This window comes from Nelumbo lutea, chromosome 1 (assembly GCF_056320005.1).
Source record: "Nelumbo lutea isolate HS-2025 chromosome 1, American lotus-T2T, whole genome shotgun sequence".
Taxonomy (NCBI): domain Eukaryota; kingdom Viridiplantae; phylum Streptophyta; class Magnoliopsida; order Proteales; family Nelumbonaceae; genus Nelumbo; species Nelumbo lutea.
In genome coordinates, this window is record NC_142684.1 from 6,618,213 (window position 1) to 6,639,224 (window position 21,012).

The 21,012-nt window shown below is 33.6% G+C and overlaps 3 protein-coding genes across 3 annotated transcripts; all 3 read left to right on the plus strand.

Moving 5' to 3' along the window:
• The first annotated feature begins 2,502 nt into the window (after nucleotides 1-2,502).
• LOC148873348 (cytochrome b561 and DOMON domain-containing protein At3g07570-like) lies at nucleotides 2,503-7,190 on the plus strand. Its single transcript, XM_088979396.1, has 3 exons — nucleotides 2,503-2,691; nucleotides 2,798-3,194; nucleotides 6,909-7,190. Exons 1-3 carry the CDS (start codon nucleotides 2,521-2,523, stop codon nucleotides 7,061-7,063), a joined length of 723 nt encoding a protein of 240 aa, XP_088835522.1. The 5' UTR covers nucleotides 2,503-2,520; the 3' UTR covers nucleotides 7,064-7,190.
• Nucleotides 7,191-8,899: 1,709 nt separating this feature from the next.
• LOC148873349 (cytochrome b561 and DOMON domain-containing protein At3g07570-like) lies at nucleotides 8,900-10,525 on the plus strand. Its single transcript, XM_088964548.1, has 3 exons — nucleotides 8,900-9,308; nucleotides 9,396-9,792; nucleotides 10,210-10,525. Exons 1-3 carry the CDS (start codon nucleotides 9,126-9,128, stop codon nucleotides 10,383-10,385), a joined length of 756 nt encoding a protein of 251 aa, XP_088820674.1. The 5' UTR covers nucleotides 8,900-9,125; the 3' UTR covers nucleotides 10,386-10,525.
• A 4,016-nt stretch (nucleotides 10,526-14,541) lies between these two features.
• Nucleotides 14,542-20,781, plus strand: LOC148873350 (cytochrome b561 and DOMON domain-containing protein At3g07570-like). The gene is made up of 3 exons (XM_088984887.1): nucleotides 14,542-14,718; nucleotides 14,808-15,210; nucleotides 20,459-20,781. The coding sequence occupies exons 1-3, from the start codon at nucleotides 14,542-14,544 to the stop codon at nucleotides 20,692-20,694; spliced, it is 816 nt and encodes a 271-aa protein (XP_088841013.1). The 3' UTR covers nucleotides 20,695-20,781.
• Nucleotides 20,782-21,012: the final 231 nt, after the last annotated feature.

Consider the following 21,012-nt stretch of genomic DNA (forward strand, 5'->3'; position numbering starts at 1 on the left):
TCGGATTGGACCAAATCCAGTCCAATTGACATCCCTGCCTTTGAGACACTGAGGCTGTGAGCTCTCTGGCAAGTACCTAATTTTCGTTCGCTGTCCTTGCTTCTGCAACTAGGTATCAACTTTTCTAGAGAGGCTTTCTGGATTCATCCTTTGCCATACAACCCATCGGAACTTCCTTGGATTTAATAGCTTATCAAAATATATCTTGAACTTTTGTCTCCTCTCCTCGTGTCTCCACTGCACCAGACCTGTTGTCTTTGGGTGTCTCCATTGCATCAGAATCCTTTGCTGATGGGTGATTCACATTTTTGTTTGAATTCTGTTCATATACGGTATTCTACGAGTGTTGAAGCAGTTGGGTCACCATTCCATGAGAATTGCAGCAGTTGTTAAGTTTTTTGTCTGAGTTAGATATTCACCCAAACAATTAAATTTCTCCATTAAAAATTATCCATGTGCTTTCTAGTTTCTACTAAGTAGCGGGTCCCACTTTCTTAGATGGAAGGCATTTGGTGAGAAAACATTTCCTTGGCTCTACACACCCTCGAGGCACATTTTGGTTTTGGGTATCGACTATATGCATATAATGATATATAATTTATATTTTGACTTTATTAATATTCAAAAATAAAAATGGCTAGAAAGTTCATATTTTTTAGGGTGAAATACTTAAGCCACCCCTAAATTATTAAGTGTTCTATGTGGATGATGAGGAGGAATCCGGATTTGCTTCTCACAGAATACACCTCACACTGACTCCTTGTTAATTTCATTTAACAAAAAAGACCATGCATTGTATGGGTTCCCACTAAGTAATTAATATAGGAAAAAATGCTACTGCTAATTGCACTGTCGTAACTTCCACAGTTCATTAAATTAAATTAAATGTATTATAACCCATTTAAATCAAAGCATTGCTGTAACCCACAGTTCATAATATTAAATGTATTATAACACATGCATTGCTGTAATATGTTCACTATTTTTAAATGTATTATGACCCGCAGTTCATAATATTAAATTAAATGTTCCACAATAATATTATGACCTATTTAAATTAAATTAAATGCATTCAACAAAGAGAAGAAGAAACTGACCAGTTGGATATTATGATGCGGAAAAGATATAAAATGTAAAGAGTTTAAATTAATCTGAGCCAAATGTTCCAACTTGCCATTGTTGAATTTGATGAATATGTTCACTATTTTTAAAACGCACAACAATACATGCCTTCAGATTGCTGAGCCATACGTTGATTCTACGCACACACCTTTCCGTGGGAAAGCTTTTACTACGCCGCGCGATGCACGGCGGGCTCATAGGGTTCAGTGCGCGGCGCGATAAACGGTGGATCACATGACATGAATTATGAATACATGTCAACACGAGAGCACAGAACAGTAGAACGCTTGGTCAACGTCAATCCTCCACTCTACGGCATGGTTTTTAAAATCGCACCGGACGGTGGTTAGTAAACCGTTGGTTTAGATGATCTAATTGTTCGAACCGTCTAATAGTTTTAACCATTTTTATTTTATTTATCAGAATAAACTGTCCGTTCGATTCAAACGGTTGGATCATTTGACCAGAAACCGAACCCACCAGATTATTGTTTACTCCTCCACAGTGTTGCTTATTTGATTAGCTTACTCGTTTATCTATATGATTTTTGACTGAGAAAGTCTTTTATCAAAACAATTTTTTTTTCGATGACTTTCGATCGAAGGGATTTGAATCACCAATTTGAAGGGACAGTCCTTTATATGGGATGATACATGTTGATTCCATTTCTTCTGCTTCAAATTTCATTAGTTTTTCTTTTGGTCATCATCAATTGGAGGAGATGACCCAAGTGATTAATTAGTTACTCTGCATTTTGTTCATTTTAAAGCTAGAAAGAGAATCGGGTCCATTTTAGTTCCTTTCATTGACCAAAATATCCTTACTGTAATGCCCATTTTCTAGGCGTATTGACAACAAGACCCTCAAGTGCATGGCAGTCACTTGTATTTCCTTAATACTCCCCAATTTGGCAACTGGGTACCCTTAATTTGAGGCTCTTAATTGATTGCTACAAGAATTAGGTCCCTGTTTGGTTAGCATGAATAGAGGTTTGGAATTGGAATCAGAGTGATTTGACGATACGAGTAATTTGGTTGGGTAGAATTGGAATTCTATTCCCATTTTTGGTGAAATGGCATTTCTTTATTCATTCCTTCTTCTTCCCTTGGAATGAAATCACATACCAGCTGATTCCAATTCTTATTCAAATTCCTGTCTGAACCAAATAAAATATGGGAATAAACCATTAGAATTTCAATTCCCACTGCAAACCAAATGAACGCTTGTATAGTCAGGGTCAACTTGTCACCATTATTATGAGCCTTTAATGTTTATGCTTGACAAGAATTAAAAAAGAGGGAATCCTTGTCATTAATTTACATATATAAATATCCCCTACATCCTCTATCATATCCAGCCACTGATCATCATCAACTGGAAACGGAGAGAGACAAGGAGATGAAGATCTCTTTGATTGCTACACTCTTCTTCTTCTTCCTGGGTTTTTCTTCCTTGGTGAAGTCACAGACAGATTCTTGCACTTCTACTCTCAACCTTACTGGCATTCCCTTTCTTACAACTTCTCTTAGTTGCCAATCTGTTTGGAAATCTCAAGACTTTATCCTTAGAGTAAGTCCCTAACTTATTCCACCCTTGCATTACTTATCTTCCATTCCATTCTCATCATATATTGCTTGAATATTGTTGTATAAATAACAAAAGGGAATTGTTTCAGTATGAACAGATTGAACCAAGTCTATGGAATTTCATTCTTTCGGCACCCAACACAAATTCTTATGTTGCCATCGGATTCTCTGACGATGGGAAGATGGTCGGATCTAGTTCGATAGTGGGGTGGGTTCCGGCTGCCGGAAATGGAGTGATTAAGCAGTATTATCTTGGAGGGACTAGTCCGAAGGACTGTTTGCCAGACAAAGGGTCCCTAAAGGTTGCAAATGAGACCATTTTGTCTCAGTCATCGCGTTTGTACCTTGCCTTCCAATTGAGCACTGATCAACCCAAGCCCAGGCTGATTTATGCGGTTGGGCCCGAAGACAAATTGCCGTCTTCATCGAACTATTTACTCTCTGAGCACCAGTCAGAGACGTCGAGATTGTTGGATTTTGGGACAGGTGAGAGCCAATGCAGACCATGGTTTTCAAAACCGGACCAGACCGGATGGTCTAACTGGAAACACCAGGAACCGGTCAGATGACTAGCTCCATTTTATCCTAGAACTGTTATTTTGTCAAAAACCATTGATTTGGTCAACAAATTGCTAACCCAGGGCAGTCGAACCATCCAATGGTTTTGGCCATTTTTTATTTTCTATTTCTTTTAATTTTTTTGTCAAAACGGGCAGTCCATTTGATTCGAACGGTTGGATCGTTCAACCTAGGAACTAGACCCCTGACCGCTTCGTTGTCCGATTTGGTTTTAAAAACCTTGATGCAAACTAGATATTCAAGAGAGTAAGTTGGTGTTTTTTTTTTATTTTTTTGCAAACTAGATATTCGAGGGAGTAAGTTGATTTTTTTTTTCATATTAATTACTTGACATTTATATATATCATAGTTAAGATATAAATTGAAAATTAATAAAAGTAACAATATGACTAAAACTCTATACTTTTTTATTTTTTTTGTGTTCAATCTTTATTTTAAATATTTATTATTCAATTATGACATCATGAATTTCTTTGAAAAGTTGGATCATTGACCCATCATTTAGAGAAGAAAATAGCTTTGCTTTTAGATCAGTTTTAAATTATATATTCTATCTACATTATATAAATAATTTTTACTTATCACACTTAATTTTTGTTTGACATAATTAATATATAATATTTTTATATATTATTTTGTTTACTTATACTTTTTTTATTACTTTTTAAATATTTATTATTTAACTATCATATCATCGATTAACTATTTAACTTAAATCACTAACCCACGACAAAAAAAAAAAAGGTTCGATTTCTAGGTTGACATTAAATTTTGTATTACATTTCCATTATTGATAAAATTATATCTTACGTATAATATTTATTTTTGTTCAATATAATGAATGCATAATATTATAGATGTACCAAATATTTTATTTTTTTATAAATATATAACATTATATCTTCTGTACAATATTTATTTTGTGATTCTTTGTATTTTCTATTTTTAAAAATTTTATTATTTGATTATGACATAATTTCATTACTAGGTTGATTTTAATTTTGACATTCCATTTTTATCATTTATGAAAGTACTTCTTACATTTCATACTTATTTTTGTTCAGTATAATGAATATGCAATATTAGTGACATGCTCAATTCTTTTTATTTTTTAGTATTATATTATATTTATTTTATTTTTTATTATTTAATTATGACATTATTTATTAACGCATTTGACCCCAAATGGTTGAATTGCTTACCCACCACCGAGAGGAAGAGAATGGTTTTGTTTTCAAATTATTTATTTTTATATTATTAAAATTAATATTGTATATTTAATTAGTAGAATTTAATAATGAGAAAAATATATCTTAAATATAGGATTTAATAAGAGAATATACCTTAGATATGATGTTTAATGAGAGATAATAGAAAAATAGTTTTACTTCCATTGGTTTTAAATTTTACATTCCATTTCCATTATTAATAAAAAATATTTCCTATTTATCATCATTGTTTTCAATCTATTGTTGACCTGGCCGATTGAACCGTTTGAACCATCACTCGGCCTTGATCCTAGGTTTGGTTCTGTTGAAACTCCTTATTTTAATTAAAAACCATCTAATCCAGGTGGTTCAACTATTACCCTATTCGACCCAATAACCAAGTTACAAGTTGCACACTTAATTATGTGTAAAATTTTGGAAGCCATAACTTTGCACTTAGATGTCTGTTTGGGGAAATCTTTTTTTTTTTCGAGTAACTTTTCAAGATCTATACGTTCTAAGGGCCTTAGGTGCCTTGCCTTGCTATTTTCATGAAAGAAACCCTTTTTTGGCTACAAATTGAAATTTTAATATTTTTTATAAATAAAAATTAAGATTTGAATTAGAAAACATAAACAAATGTAACATAATACATGCATAATACATATATTATATGTCGTAAAACATAATTATAAAATATATGTAAAACATAATTATATTATTTATTGATAAAATATATAATTTACATACACACATATAGTGTTGACGTAGAGTGATTTGACTCGTTTGACCTTGATTGTCGAACTGGTGACTTATGACCTATGACTCGAAGGCAAAAGCGTGTTAGTTTTTAAAACATTGTTTATCATATTGATTATTGTTTCATATGTCAAATATATGATGTTAAAAATGTTTTCATTTTTTTAATTTCTATATTTTTTTGCATTTTATATATTTTTGAATTTTATTATTTAATTGTAGCAACATGAATTGACCCATTTGACCCAAATGGTTTAATTTCTTACCACCACTTAAATGAAAAAACTATTTTTTTTCCAGGTAGATATTAAAAGTATAAGTTTTTTATGTTATTGAAATTATTAATTTATTATGTATGGATTTAATTATAGAATTTAATGATGAGAAAAAACACAAAAAAAACCTTAAAATATATGATCCAATGAAGGTGAATGCAAATTAATACCTTAAGTGTTGGATTTAAAATGAGAGAATTGAATATCTTAAAATTACCTCTTTTCAACTCATTTAATATCAATAACAAACTATCATATTTTCCCTCATTTTTTATCAATAAATTTAAATACAGAGGGGTAAGTTTTGTCCTCAGAAAATTCCAGAAATATTCTTGAGGTTATTCATACTTTTTAAAATATATTTCTATATTTTTTGCATTTTATATATTTTTGAATTTTATTATTTAATTGTGGCAACATGGATTGATCCATTTGACCCAAATGGTTTAATTTATTACCACCACCTGGATGAAAACACTAATTTTTTCTAGGTAGATATTAAAAGTATAAGTTTTTATGCTATTGAAATTATTAATTTATTATGTATGAATTTAATGATGAGAAAAACAAAAAAACCTTAAATATATGATTCAATGAAGGTGAATACAAATTACTACCTTAAATGTTGGATTTAATGAGGGAGAATTGAATGCATTGAATATCTTAAAATTACCTCTTTTTAACTCATTTAATATCAATAACCAACTACCTTATTTGCCATCATTTTTTATCAATAAATTTAAATATAGAGGAATAAGTTTTATCCTCATAAAATTGCAGAAATATTATTGAGACTATTCATACTTTTTAAAATAATTTAGATAAATTTATGGACCAAGGCCGAAATGATTGAATGAAGGGATTAGGACCGATGAGAAGAATGGGTCCTTCTTATGATATCCTACATATCAGACGGTTAATTTCATCTGTCCAACTGCACTGAGTATTGACCTAAAGACATCTTGTAGGTATATATATATATATATATATATATCTGTGTGTGTGTGTGTGTGTGTATGTATACATGACAGGCAGGTCAGGTGGCATAATCAAGAAAAGCACTCAAATTGATCCAATAAGACTGTGTTTGATTTGATACAAAATATAAAGAAGAAAAGTTTAGGAAAAGTTATTAGTTCACAAAATTTGTTAAAAGCTTTCTCACAGCTTTTCTGTTTCTTTCTTAAACATAGACTAAAGGTATATTTTTCTGCAAGATAGGTCATAAATTCTTTGGAAACTATCAGAAATTTTTGCTCACAGAAAATAAAGTAAATTGTACCATTTGATTTCTCTTTATTTTCTTTTGATGATCCCTTTTCAATTATATTCGGGTAATTTCTTCTCTTTTCCTATTTCTTTTTATCTGAGGGTTGCAGCTGCAGGCAAGAGTAAATCACAAAGCCCAAGTTCAAGTCCATCACAAAGCCCAAGTTCAAATCCAACATCACAGGGTACAAGTTTGAGTATAAGGACCCCTCTTGGCGTTCTGACGAATATTTTGGGATGGGCCATTATTTTCATCATTGGATGATTGTCTCGTCTCTATTTCCTATTTTTTTATGTTTATTATTTTTTTTCTTTCTTCCTTTTTTAGTTTGTCTTTATATATCTATTATTATCTTGAGGAACTCCTGCTCCAAAGAATATTTTCTGCACAATTATTTTCATTGGGAGGTTGAATTTGTCTCTATATTTAAACAATTATTGACTGAAGATGATGAATCAAGGGAGCTTTTAGGGTGTCTATTCCCTCTTTTGTTAGGTTATATCCAAAAAATATGGATATAATATCTGTTAAGGTTGTTTTTACCAATGTTTAGAGAATTGGACCAGAGAAGAGGTTTATGGATAAGAGGGTTAATCGGGGTAGAAATACTATGTACAATAAAGAGTCATTAATTAACATAAGGGATGAACTACTAATAATTAAATAATAGATGAAAATAAGAGGTCATGAATTCAAATTTTGTTAAACATGTTTTAAAATTTCAATTATTTAAGAACTCAGATGATTTCATGGAACTGATATTCATTCATTAATTTTCCAGTCAGTCAGTTTTCACCGGTGCAAATACAGTTATTGGGGTGTGACCGAACCTGCCAGGGTCTTAGGTTACGATTCAACTTGTCCGACTAACCAGTCCAGTCCGATTTCCTAAACACCGGTTTTTTACAAATAATTTGGAATGAACTTTTTATGTAAACAAATAGTAAAGTGGTCAGCAATTGGTTTCAAACTCAGATTTCCTACTCACTTTCTCTGCTTATAACCTACCCACAATACAATACACTGCAACCGCAACATCTCACAATACAAGATGGTGATGCATGATTGTAATTCATGGCCAGTGTGGGTAGAAACGTAGTGGATTTGGTTGGTTTCTTATGGAATGAAATTAGCTTTCTATAATCAGTTGCTGATTTTATGTAAATGGGTTAGATATCACATGAAGCATAATCATCACTGTTATAAAAACTCTATCAACAGGCTAAAATTTGTGATTCGAAGAAGGAAAAATGGATAAACTTAGGGGGCGTTTGTCAAATCTTTTTGTGTGGTCTTCTGGAGTTTTCAAAGCTTGGCATAGTAATTTAGAATTGTGTGACACAATTAAAGAACTAAAATGAACAAATATGCTTTTGGCATAGTAAAATCAAACAATTCCTTGCTTGACGATTACGATTGATGAAGAAAGCTTAAATTTTGTAGAGGCATATGAACTATATATTTACTGAGAAATAGAAACCACTTAAATACTTCAATAAAGAATAAATTAATATAGAATTAAATTTGCTCAATAAATAAAGATCCATTTAACACGTGGTGAATCAATGGGTCCCCTATCTAATGGTCTGGATCGGCCAAACAATTCTCCACATGGCTGAAACAAGCTTATTAACTTGATGTAGGAAAGCTCTTTACCATTTTCATATTACTGTTCAATGGGTCCTATACATATACATATATAAGACTCTAAGCCTCTAACCAACCAGGATACATTGAAAGAGTTAAATACAAGTCAGTATTTGTACAGATATGGGTCCTAGTTAGACAATAGCAAACCCCAGAAGGCCAGAAGGCCACCCATCTCAGAAGCAGTCTGAATTGACTAACCCATTCTTCTGAATAAGTAGGTCAACAACAGAAGATGGACTGCTCAACTACGAAGAATCTTTCCCTGTGTATTATTATATATAAAAGATACAAGGGCCCCATGGTTGTTGATGTTTGGCAGGAGATGAAGTTGATGTTATAACATACATAAACCAAGGCAATGCTTAGGCAGCTGGTATAGTTGGTTTGGTGTGTCCACACTTATCAGACCTTCTATAACTTTTAAATAGAATAAACAAAACAAGATCCAAATGTGGCTTTAGAAACATATTAGGTTTCAACAGTTCAAACAATCACACTGACCACTTGCTCTAATGCTCTCTGTGGAAGTCGGTATTGGAAAGTGGTCTCCTTGGGTCAATGGAAGATTACCAGTGCGTCTAGCTTCTTTAAATTGAACACAATCCATCGTTTGGGAATCAGGAAAAGTAATCTTCCAAAGTCCAGACTGATCAGGAGGAGAGAAGAAACAAAAGAGATGGGGATGAAGACTCCTTTGGTTTCCAAATTCTTCTTATTCTGCTTCATTGGTTTTTCTTCCTTATTGGTGAATTCACAATCAGATTCCTGCAGTTCTAATCTCAATATTGCTGGTATTCCCTTTGACACAACTTCTCTCAATTGCCAATCTGTGTGGAGTTCCCAAGATTACATCCTTAGAGTAAGTTTTGTATTTGTCAGTTATGATCACTCCTGTCATGTACATTCTATTATTTACATTATATAACGTTGTTGGACACTTTTACAGTATGAACAGCAGGGACCCAGACTATGGAATTTCATTCTCTCGGCTCCTAACACAAACTCATATGTTGCAATTGGGTTCTCTCCTGATGGAAACATGGTTGGATCTAGTTCGATTGTTGGGTGGGTTTCCAGTGACGGCAATGCAGTAATTAAGCAGTACTATCTAGGAGGGATGGATTCAAATTCTTGCACTCCTGATTCAGGGGACCTGAACGTTGCAAATACGACCATTCTATCTCTGTCATCTCGTTTATACCTCTGCTTCCAACTAAACATTGATCAACCCAAGTCTAATCTGATCTATGCTGTTGGGCCAGAAAGTAGCTTACCATCTTCTCCTGACTATCTCTTGTCACAGCACCAATCAAAGACCACAGCATCTTTGAATTTTGTCTCAGGTGAGTGCAATGACAAAGGAAGGATTTGCATAAAATGATTTCACATTTCTCCATTTTCTTTTCTTCTGCATTTTTTGGTGGGTCAGATGGTTTCAATCATCTAATGGCGTTTCTTGTCACATATATAGTAGATCGGTTAATTAGGGTCTGATATGATATATAATTGGTCACTGATCAAAGCAACATAGTATTCTTCTTTTGAGCTTTTGGCTTAGTTTGGAAAGAGTGTAAATACAAATAAGTATTTTGTATTTCTAAACCTGTATTTGCACTGTACGTATTTGTAATTGTAGTCTTTCCATACTGAGCCTTAAATAAATACAAACAGTCAAAAACTATCCAAGTTCCAGTTTGAGACGATCGACTCTTCATCTAACTCACCATCATTTGTATGTGTTGTTGGGTTGTTTTTGACAGGCAAGAGTACAACAACTTCGAGTACAACGCAAGTCACAGATTTGAGTCCAGATGATGATACCCAGGACACACGTGGTTTGGGTACAAGCAATACCCAAGACACAAGTTCGGGTGCAAGGAATACTCTTGCGGCTTTAAGCATTTTGGGATGGGTCGTTCTTATGATCATTGGATAAATGTCTCCATCTGTCTTTAATTATTTTCTCTGTCTATCTATTTCTGTTTTGTACTTCAATGGTTGTTAGTGAATTGGAAACAGTACATCTGAAGGGATCCAATGTTCTAATTATAATTATGATTCAGTTTATGATCATCATTAACATGATCTTGAGGATCTCCTCTATCTGGTCCATCCCCATGAGCTACAGATTGGGTTTGCACATGGCCGGATTATTTTTAAGGCAAGGGTGAAGGGACATGTAGGTCAAAGTAATTATACCCGTTAAGCTCTCGATCTCCATATATAATTTAATTATAGGCCCCGTTGGCTTTTCAGGAAGTTAATCTATCTTATTTTATTTCCCAGGTAAATAAGACAATGATCAGTTTAGCTATAAAAAGCCATTATTAAAAGGAGTAATTTTGTTCCATCCAAGTGTTTGTAACTTTTCTTTCATATGGGAAAGTTAATTACCCATTTGGGAGATGAGTATCATTTACTTGGATAAGTGATATCCAAGAAAAATAAATTTTTCGTATACCTCACACAAATCTTAAAAAAAAAAAAACATGTATTTCTTAATCAATTAGAACCAAAATCCCATTGACTAAATTTTTCCTCTTTCAAAATTTGTAAAATGAACATAACCTTAGGAAGAAAATGAAAAGAGAAAAGTTGGTTGTTTGGGAGAAGTAATAAAATGGGATATAGATTAAAGTGATCCCTAGCTTATATGAGTGAGAACATAGGAACAAGGTGGTACAAAATCTGCATCAACTTTTGGGAATGTAAAATTTGCAATTCAGACGAGAATTGAAAATTTTACATCAGGTATCTAGGAAGTAGGAATAACAGCTCTGGTAACAAACGTATTCGAATTTTGTCCCAAGATTGGATTTTCTTCACTATGCTTCCTGCTATGCCATTCATACATATGTTCAAAACTACAAATGGACCCACACAAAAAAGGTCTAGAAAAATCTTGTCGATTATACATATTCCAAATGTATGCTTTACAATTAACACCATGCATGTTCCAAATTCGGATTGGCTGAACACGATGGCTGCTCAGCGGGCTGTCCAACTAATGATAATATTTGACGTCAATAATGAAATCATAGGCCCCACTGTAAAAGGTGCAAACAGCCATGCATTGCCTTTAGCTAATCCTTGTTCACATTGAATATACCATATGGGCCTCATAAGAAATATCATGTTGGCCCAGTTATAGGCCCTACCAATTACTTTGTGCATAGTTAAAATCATGAAAGGGATAGTAACAACCATCAATCCCATTTAAAATAGGGTAAATTACTGAAACCTCCCCTGAAAATTTTGGTTGATGAAACCTTTGAAGTTTGGTAATTGTAATTACCTTTTTCTGAACTTTTATACATAATTGCAAGTAGATCCTCTTTAATAGAATCTTATAAAAGGAGGCATAAAAATGTCTAAAATATTCATGCAGTTACTTTTAACAAAAATGTTTATTTTTCAAATTTTCTCTTCATAGGAATCATTACCCCAAACTCTTCCAATCTATTTTCTGAAATTGCTTTATTTTTCAAATTTGTCCTTCATATCAATCACTCAAAGGTAAAACTACAACTAGGGGTGGCATTTTTAACCCAACCCGCTGAACCCACCCAACCCACCCAGTATTTAACCCATCCAATCTGTCCATTTACTTGACGGGTCGTGTGATCAACCCATCACCCAATCCACCCATTTAAATGGGTTGGGTTGTGGATATCCATTGGGTTAACCATTATAGACATAAGTATTAATTCCTTAGCCTTTATTTTTTAATTTTCTTCAATTGAATTAAATAATTTATAATTAATGCATTAATTTTCTATTAATTATTGACTCAATTTAGTTTTGTCTTGAATCAATACACTTCACCCAACATAAATCTAAATCAATTTGACCTGAGTTCAGGCCAGTTCAACGCGGTTTGACCCGATCCAGCATATACTGATTCGAGTTGACCCAAATCTGAAATAGACCCCAAGCGAGATGGTTTGGTGTCGCTTGTTTTGTCTGATTTGGGCCGTACGGTCCAACCAATATCCACACAGTCTGACCCGATTTGGTACAAGTCGACCTGAATGGTTTTTGGCGGGATGATTCGACCTCCATGTGCTTTGCCCGATCTAGACCGTCTGACTAACCAATATCCACACAAATCGACCCGATTTAGTAACGTTGACCTGACTTGGGTCAGTTGGTCCAATCCCGAACCCGTGCACAAACCTAATATGGTCCGGCCCAAGTCAATCCACCATTGATCGAACTGGTCTGGTCTAACTGGATCGATCCAGATCTAAACGGTTCAACCACCCTTGAACCTAAGTGATTCGATCAAACCCGAAATCCGAACATAGTCAAATGGCTTCGTCGCTTGTGTAAAAATAACATGCATGCAATGTGATTTGAACCTTCACCAGTTATGTAAATAGTAACTACAACAACCACGAAGCTATAACCAACTTATTTATTAAGAGAGAGTTAGTTTGCTTTTTAAGCCCACCAATATAAGATTAATGGGTTTGGGCGGGTTGGATTGGGTTAAAGCAGGTTTGGGTTGAACCCAACTCATTTAATTTTATATAACTGGGTCATTAATGAATTAGCGGGTTAGATGGATTGGATTGAAACTCAATCCAAACCCAACCCAATCCAACCCAACCCAACCAATTGCTACCCCTAACTGCAACTTTTAATTCTCTTTATTTTTGTTGTTCGTAAAGTTTGAATTGTTTTTTTTTTTTCATAAAAACTAGCTTCAATATTAATTATTTGGGTATTTTGGGCATTTATTCTTTTTTTAGAAGATTCTACCAAAAAGTATTTACTTGCAACTGTATCAAAAAGTTCAGTGCGGGAGGTTTCAGCAACTGCATTAGAAATCCTTGTTAAATGCTTGCAAGTCCATTAAAAACTTCGGTCTTTTTTAATGGGCAGTTGGGTTGGGTGTTGTCTATACTTTATAATTGACTTGTGCTGTCCATGTGCCAAGACATTCAATATACTATCACAAGGCGTGTTGCATCCACGTTCTTTCTCTCACATAACTAAACAATTAGGAGATATTGCATGAGTTTTGTTTATAGCTTATGTTGTAGTTTAAAAGTCTTCGGCACCACACTCAGCATCCAGCAACCGTGTGCCAAGGGTAAGTCATCTATTCTCTTATCTTTCATGCATTAAAAATTTGAGATTCCAACCAATCTATTCATCTCTCTCTATGCCTAAAACTGAACCGTCCAGCAGAGGAATATCAAAAACCAAACCATTTGTCATATTAATACAATTTACAGGAGCTTTTATGAATGAATGGGTGGTTGTTTCTGTTATTCAATTCAATGGGTATGTTTCTACTTAGGGTCCTGTTTGTCTTTTGAATTTGTGAGGGGTGAAAGTTTTGGTCAATGAGATTTTGGTTCTTATTGATCAAGATATTCATGTTCTTCTTTTAGATTTATGTAGGGTTTGAGAAAAATTAATTTATTTTTCCTAGATGGGTTGAAGATACCTAACTCTTAGGTGGATAAGTAACTTTGCCACCTGAGGGAAAAGTTGTCAATACTTGATGGAATAAAATTGCCCTTTTCAATAATGGTTTTTTATGGCTAAAATGGTCATTGTCTTGTTTACCAGAGAAATTAAAGAATATGAATAAGTGCATTTATACTGGTAAATATTTTCTAGAAAATACTTATCCAGGTGCATTTACCTGGATAAATATCTTCCCGAAAAGGAATTGAGGCTTTAGAGATACTTTCCTCATTTTTCAACTTGATCACATTTGATTTCTAAATTCATTAATTTTTATACTGCAAGCCGGTGGCAGCTGAAGTTAGGTTTTGTTAGGTTTTAAGGATGCAAGCCGGTGGCACTCTGCATTGGTCAATGCTTTAGCTACCTCACATTGTGAATTTGTGATGGGTTGGTTAACAAAATATATCTGATCGATTTTTGCATGTATGTTAATTATTCAATGTCGACATTACAGAATGGAAGAACCTTCAGCCTACTGGATTTTCCTCGCATCATCACATGGCCTCTAGCTCTTCTTATATTGAAACCAGTTCACTAATTTGATATATAAATCCATTACTTTGTTCATCCAGAGCTCATCCAAAACAACTAAAAGAGTTGAATTGAAGATGAAGGTCTCTTTGGTTACCACAGTATTCTTTTGCTTATTCCTGGGCTTTGCTTTCAGTACTATTAGTTGTCAGTCAGATTCTTGTGGTTCTACTCTCACCCTTTCTGGTATCCCCTTTGACACAACAACTCTCAATTGCCAACCCGTCTGGAGTTCTCAAGACTTCATCCTTAGAGTAAGTTTTCTCACTATCACTTAATGCTGTTCTCATCTCATATTCAGATTGCTATATTGTTATGTGACATGCATGGGTGAACTTCTCAGTATGAACAGCGTGGACCAAGCTTATGGAATTTCTTTCTCTCAACACCGGACTCAAATTCATATGTTGCCATTGGGTTCTCGCCTGATGGGAGTATGGTGGGGTCTAGTTCAATCGTCGGCTGGTTTCCGGCAGGTGGCCGTGCCGCCGGAGTAATCAAGCAGTACTATTTAGGAGGGACGGGCTCACAGGACTGCAGCCCAGATTCAGGGGACCTAAAAGTTGCAAACATGACCATCATATCTCAGTCATCACGTCTGTACCTTGCCTTCCAATTGAACACTGATCGACCAAAATCTAATCTGATTTACGCTGTTGGGCCCAGAAGTAGATTGCCATCTTCACCGAGCTATCTAATGTCAGAGCACCAGTCAAAGACCTCTACATCTTTGAACTTTAAAGCAGGTGAGTGCAATCTTCTGTTAATACGTTTGAGGATTGTGGATTTTTGGCTAGAATAAAAAGCCTGAATGATGTGAGGTATTGAAGGTTGGCAAAAACAATGGTTTGAATTTTTCTAAATATTTGTATATGCCAATTATAATTTTTTTTTAAATGGGGAAAATAAAAAATGCAAACTATATTTTTAATTATAATTTTCCAACCCAAACTATTTTTAGGTTACGTGTTATTAGATAAATTTGTATTAATTTTTATTATTTATCTTAATTTTTACTATTTTTTATTAATTTTATTACTCTTAAATGCAATGCGCATGCATTGTTAAGTGACATTTAGACATGAATCTTAGGACATTTCTAATTTGGCCAAGCTGAACCCCATCCATATTAGCAATATTCTTGAGTTATGTATTGTTTAATAAATTAAAAAACAAAAGTCTATTAGGGATTAGGGAGAGCGGTAGTTTCTCTCTTATTAAATTAAATTAAAAATATTTTCATTAAATTATGTTTTTATTGATTTTTATCATTTTAGACGAATAAAATATTTTTTCTATATATGTTTGTTAAGAATTTTTTTATTGTTTTTAATTTTAAATTATGTTTTTTTATTAATTATTTTAATTTTAATTTTTATAAAATTTGTAATATCATTACTATTTTTAGAGTAAGTTAATAAAACTAAGTTATTTAATTTATTTAATTAATAAGTTAATCGTCTTTTGAATTTAAAATTTTCCCTATTCGAAATTTTATTTTACATTTCTAATTTTTAATATTTTCTCAATAAATGTAACTTTTATATATTAAAAAACCCTTGCTATTTTTAGTAAAATTTCTCTTATTTTATCAGTTAATTAAAACAATTAATTTTTAAAATTTTCTGCTATCTTCTATTTTTTAGGAAAAATCCTTATTTTATCAATCTTTATTAATTGATAAAATTGTTAATAATTTTTCTGTTAACTTCCCTTATTTTTCTAATTTTATAACATTTTTAATTAATAAAATTATTTTTAGTGAAATTTTCTCTTATTTTCTATTTTTATTTTCAAAATTTTATAACTAGGTTGAATTTATCAAAAGAAATGGGCCTGGTTTAGCATGAAATGGTAATTGGAGTTAGTGGATCAAATGATTTTTAGGTATTCAAATTACCCAATGTCCCATGAATTCCTGTTCTTGAGGTAGAGACTTTTTGGGCCCCTAGTTCATTTATTCTTTTCCTTTCTTCTTCTCCTAGGAAATTTGCAAAGCAAAGGAAACAAACTAATTTTTTTGATCCACCACTTAATGTTTCCAAAACTTAAGTTCATTACAATAGAGCTATAAGACAAAGGAGACAATTCATATTTAGAGAAAATCATTTTAGAAAATTAGGAATGACATTTTCACATAATTTATAGAAAAAAATTAGTGAATTTTTAATAGTTTTTTTAATAGAACAAAAGTATTTTATTCAAAATTTAATTAATATTTTAACAAAATTCATGTTAGTTAATAGTGTTTCTAATATTTATTTTCAAGACATATTTTCTAAAAATTGCAAACTAAATTGGATAAATCCAGATATATGTTCAAATTGGTAACTAAAAATTTATATTTTCTTGATCCATCTTTTGGCTATTGTGTTTTCCAAATTTCAACTTCAATACAAATAGTGGTGTGTGGAGACCAAAATGTCTCATGGAGGTAGATTTTATAATGACAATATTAAAATAATAATAACAATAATAATAATAATGATAACAATAACAATTGTAATTAATTATTAAATTTTGTTACTTTACTTTTATTATTTATCTTATTGTATTAATATTTAGAGAGAGTGGAAAAGCGGCATTAGAATTAGATGGTTTTGAAAGAATGGTAGGATCCATCTAATGGACGCCATGAAGGGTGCGGAATGGCTAGGCGAATTTCAAAAACTTTCCTACCTTCTTCCAACTGGAAATCATAATTCCTAAATTTAGAATACAATATTCAAGGATTCTACTTGAACCATAATCAAACCAGATCTGAACCAAAAGGAAACAGGAAGGATTATACCTGATCCGGAGAAACAATATCTCCCAAATTTGGTGTTCACGCCCAAAGAAGAAACCAAGATCCGCTCCTGCTGAAGATGACATAGCTGTGGATGGAACGGAACCAGCAGGGTGTGTCCTACACACTGGATTCTTCGCAAGAATCCTCTGGAAACCTTGAACACCGAATCTTTTGGTCTTTCTTGCAAGATTGTTGTCAATAACTGATTTCTTGACTTCCTATTGCTGCAAAGATCCAATCTTGCAACAGGGAATGTCGACTGTTGGAGGAGGAGAAATCCAGGGACGAAGAGGGCTGAATTGTGTCTCTTCTCTCTGGAGTCTGTGTGAGATCAAATCTCAATTCGCAGGAGGTATCTCGAGCATACAAACCCTAGTTCGAAATCTGATATTTCTGTTAGGGTTTCTCCACTTTCTTTTTGATTAAGAAACCTCCTAATTTTTGGGAGTTATCCCAATCCAAATCAATATTTGGATAGGGGATAATCTTAATCCTATCTACAGATTAAGTTAGCTGACTCTTGATCTTATCAGGAGGTTACCAGATTCAAATCTAATTTGAATTTGGTCTCTTAGAGTGGATAAGGTTAAAGACCCAATCCTTTTACTAACATTAATCTCAGATTCGCCCCATGAATAGGTGATCATATCAGCCCAATTCTACATGGGCTTTTGGCCCATTAAGTGTTCAGTGTTCAACTAGTTTCCAATCTGCTACCTATTTGGGCTTCTTTGTATGGCGTGGGACCCAAGCATTGATCTACACACTAGCCACATGGGTTCGGCCCGGCCTTTATTACAAGGCCCAGCCGAATTCACTGAAAAACTCAGTGACCCCCTTGAGCCCATCACATGGACCCTATGGGCCCAACACTTACATTAAGTGGTCCCTGGGCCAAGCCATCTTATAAAAACCCAGGGACTATGGCAGGTGCAAGATTAGCCCATCAGGTATTATCCTAAATGGTCTTACACTTAACCTCTCAGCCCTTAATGATCAAGCATTGCCCGACAAGAGAAGACCTCTCCCTCGGCTGCAAGGAACAGTGCCGCACTCTCTATTCACATGGATCCCGAGAATTAAAACCTTTTGCAAATCTTTTGAAACCGTACATATATATGTATATATATTAATTTTGTAAAACAAAATTCCAACGATTGAAATCAACTGACGGCAATTTGGTTTCCATTAGAGAGAGTGCATTCCCGATCATTACCATTGTCCGACAAAGGGGCTGATCCTGTCACTATGATCACTCATTTAGATGAATTCTTAGACTGCCCCAACATGTTCAGGTTTTTACCCCACTAAGGATCTCACTGATTGACACATCAAAGATAGCCCGATCCGACACTTAGTGATGTGTCATAATAGAGTCCAGGGGTTAGGTGTAACTTTCCAGTTTTGCCCATCTATCTCCAAGGTCTAAGACAATACTGGAAATCTGGTCCGGTTCAAGGGTTCAAGCAATCTCATACTGCATGTGCCTTGGGTCTTACCCTGATGACCGAAACAAGCCATCCCATCACTTGGTGGCACATCAGTATCAGCCTTGGCATGATAAATCTCCCCAGACTTATCCAATGGCTGTGAACATTTAAAACAAACACAAGTTTTTATAAGTGTCCAGTTTTAGGGTCTCACACAGAATTATACCAAACAACATGAATCAAACATGTACTTCATTTATTTACAATAAATGTCAAAAGTACATCAAAATGGATTGAAGCTAAGGGCATACAAAACTGTCTAACAGGTTTATTGGGCAGGTGAGATAGAATAGGAGTTGTTTTAGTTGGTGGTTATAGTTTAGGAAAAATTTTAGGAGAAGAGATGATTTAGGTGATGGGAAAAGAGAGAGAGAGAGAGAGAGAGAGAGAGAGAGAGAGAGAGAGAGAAAGAAAGAGAGAGAGAAACTTTTAAGATTTAAATTGTTGAGAGGAAGGATGACGTGACCTAATAAGATAGGCTATATATAGTAAAGATTTATTTAACATAATGAAAATTATGCATAAACTACAACCTTTCATCCCAAACACTTAAAATGATATAAGAATATGTCAAAGTTAAACAAGAACATGTTCCAAGATGATTTTTTTCCTTAACAGGTCAACCACCTCACTGAACATTCAAATCTTTTTACAAAAACAAAGAGGTGTGGCTTTATCACCCACTGTACAAATCAATTGTGCCTACAATTATCACTCCCCTTCTGGCGTATTGGGGTGTATCAAAAATTTGAACCTAGAAAGAATGAAATCCCGTATTGGGTTTTTGTCATATGTTGGATAACTAGCTAACTATGGTTTAATCGATGAATTAGTTTATTATAAGAGTTGATTCCAATTAGCATAACTAGGATATTGATAGTCTAAAATGGTAAAACATATGGGGCATATAGTGAAGGGTGAGACCCAATATAGAATTGATCCTTCTTGGTAGATCTCTTTATTGGGGTTACAACAACCACTCCCATTAGATAATTAAAATAAAAAAGTGCTTGAAGCGAAATAGCAATCAAGAAAACCCAATAGCAACAAAATAAATGAAATCAAATAAAAGACAAAAAACAAGAACTACTATGAGTACAAAGGATTTATGGGTTTCGACCTTATCGTCTACACCCATGGGACAAATGAAAGCAATTTGTCACTATAAAAGAAAATGAAAAACAGTACACGATATCTTGTGCCTTGAAACACAAACAGTCTTTAACTCTTGTACATTCATTCTTCTTTTCTTTTTTCAACTTGAAGAACAAAATAAGAAAAAAAAAAACCATTTTCACACCAAGAACACCCTTTTTAATTTCTCTTAATTTCTTTATTTTTTTTCTCTCCAACAAGAAAAAGAACAACACTTCTTCCTCTCTTAACCTAGATACAAAAGAAACTTTTTATTTATAAAATCCACTTTAACCTAAAGGAGAAACCATACCAACCATTAAATTATAACCTAATCCAATTGTTGAAAAGTAAGACACAATCCCAATACTCTTCACATGATTGGTTTTAATAACAATTTTCTTGTTTTGAGATAAGCTATTTCTGACTAGACCTTGTCATATAAGTGCTCACAAATGAGCACTAACTCAGTACAGAACAAATGGATGGTAGTTTAATTAATTGTTTCAATTTGAAAGAAATGTTCTCTCACATTTCTTTTCTAACCCCTCCCTTTCAATTTTGAAATTGATTGAACAGGCACAACTACAACACCTGGCACAAGTTTAAGTCCAAGTCAAAGTCCAACCTCAGGTACAGAAGACACCAAAGATACAAGTTTGGTTCCAACTTCAGGTCCAAAGGGTTCCCAAGACAAAAGTTCTAATCCAAGTATTACCCAAGGCACAAATTCAAGCTCAAGGAACCATGGTTCGATTCTTAATGTTTTGGGAGGGACTATTATGATGCTCATTGGATATTTCTTCATGTTTTAAGTTATAATTTTTATCATCATCATCAAATACTATTTTATTTAGGGGTTGTTTGTGAAAAGGTAGATTGAATCACAAGGTTTTGCCTAAGGAATTTTGATGCAATTCTCTTTTTCAATTTTATATTTTCTTGGAATATTCACTATTCATGATTAATTATGAACTCAAAGAGCTCCAATGAGTGGGTTATTGGTTGGATTCTAGTGCATGGAATTAATGACTATAAAACTTTATTACTTTAAATACGATCCTCTCCAACGGGGAACAAGTTGAAACCTAGGGTAATTAGATTCTAATTGTGTCAGTTGCCCAAACTGCAGA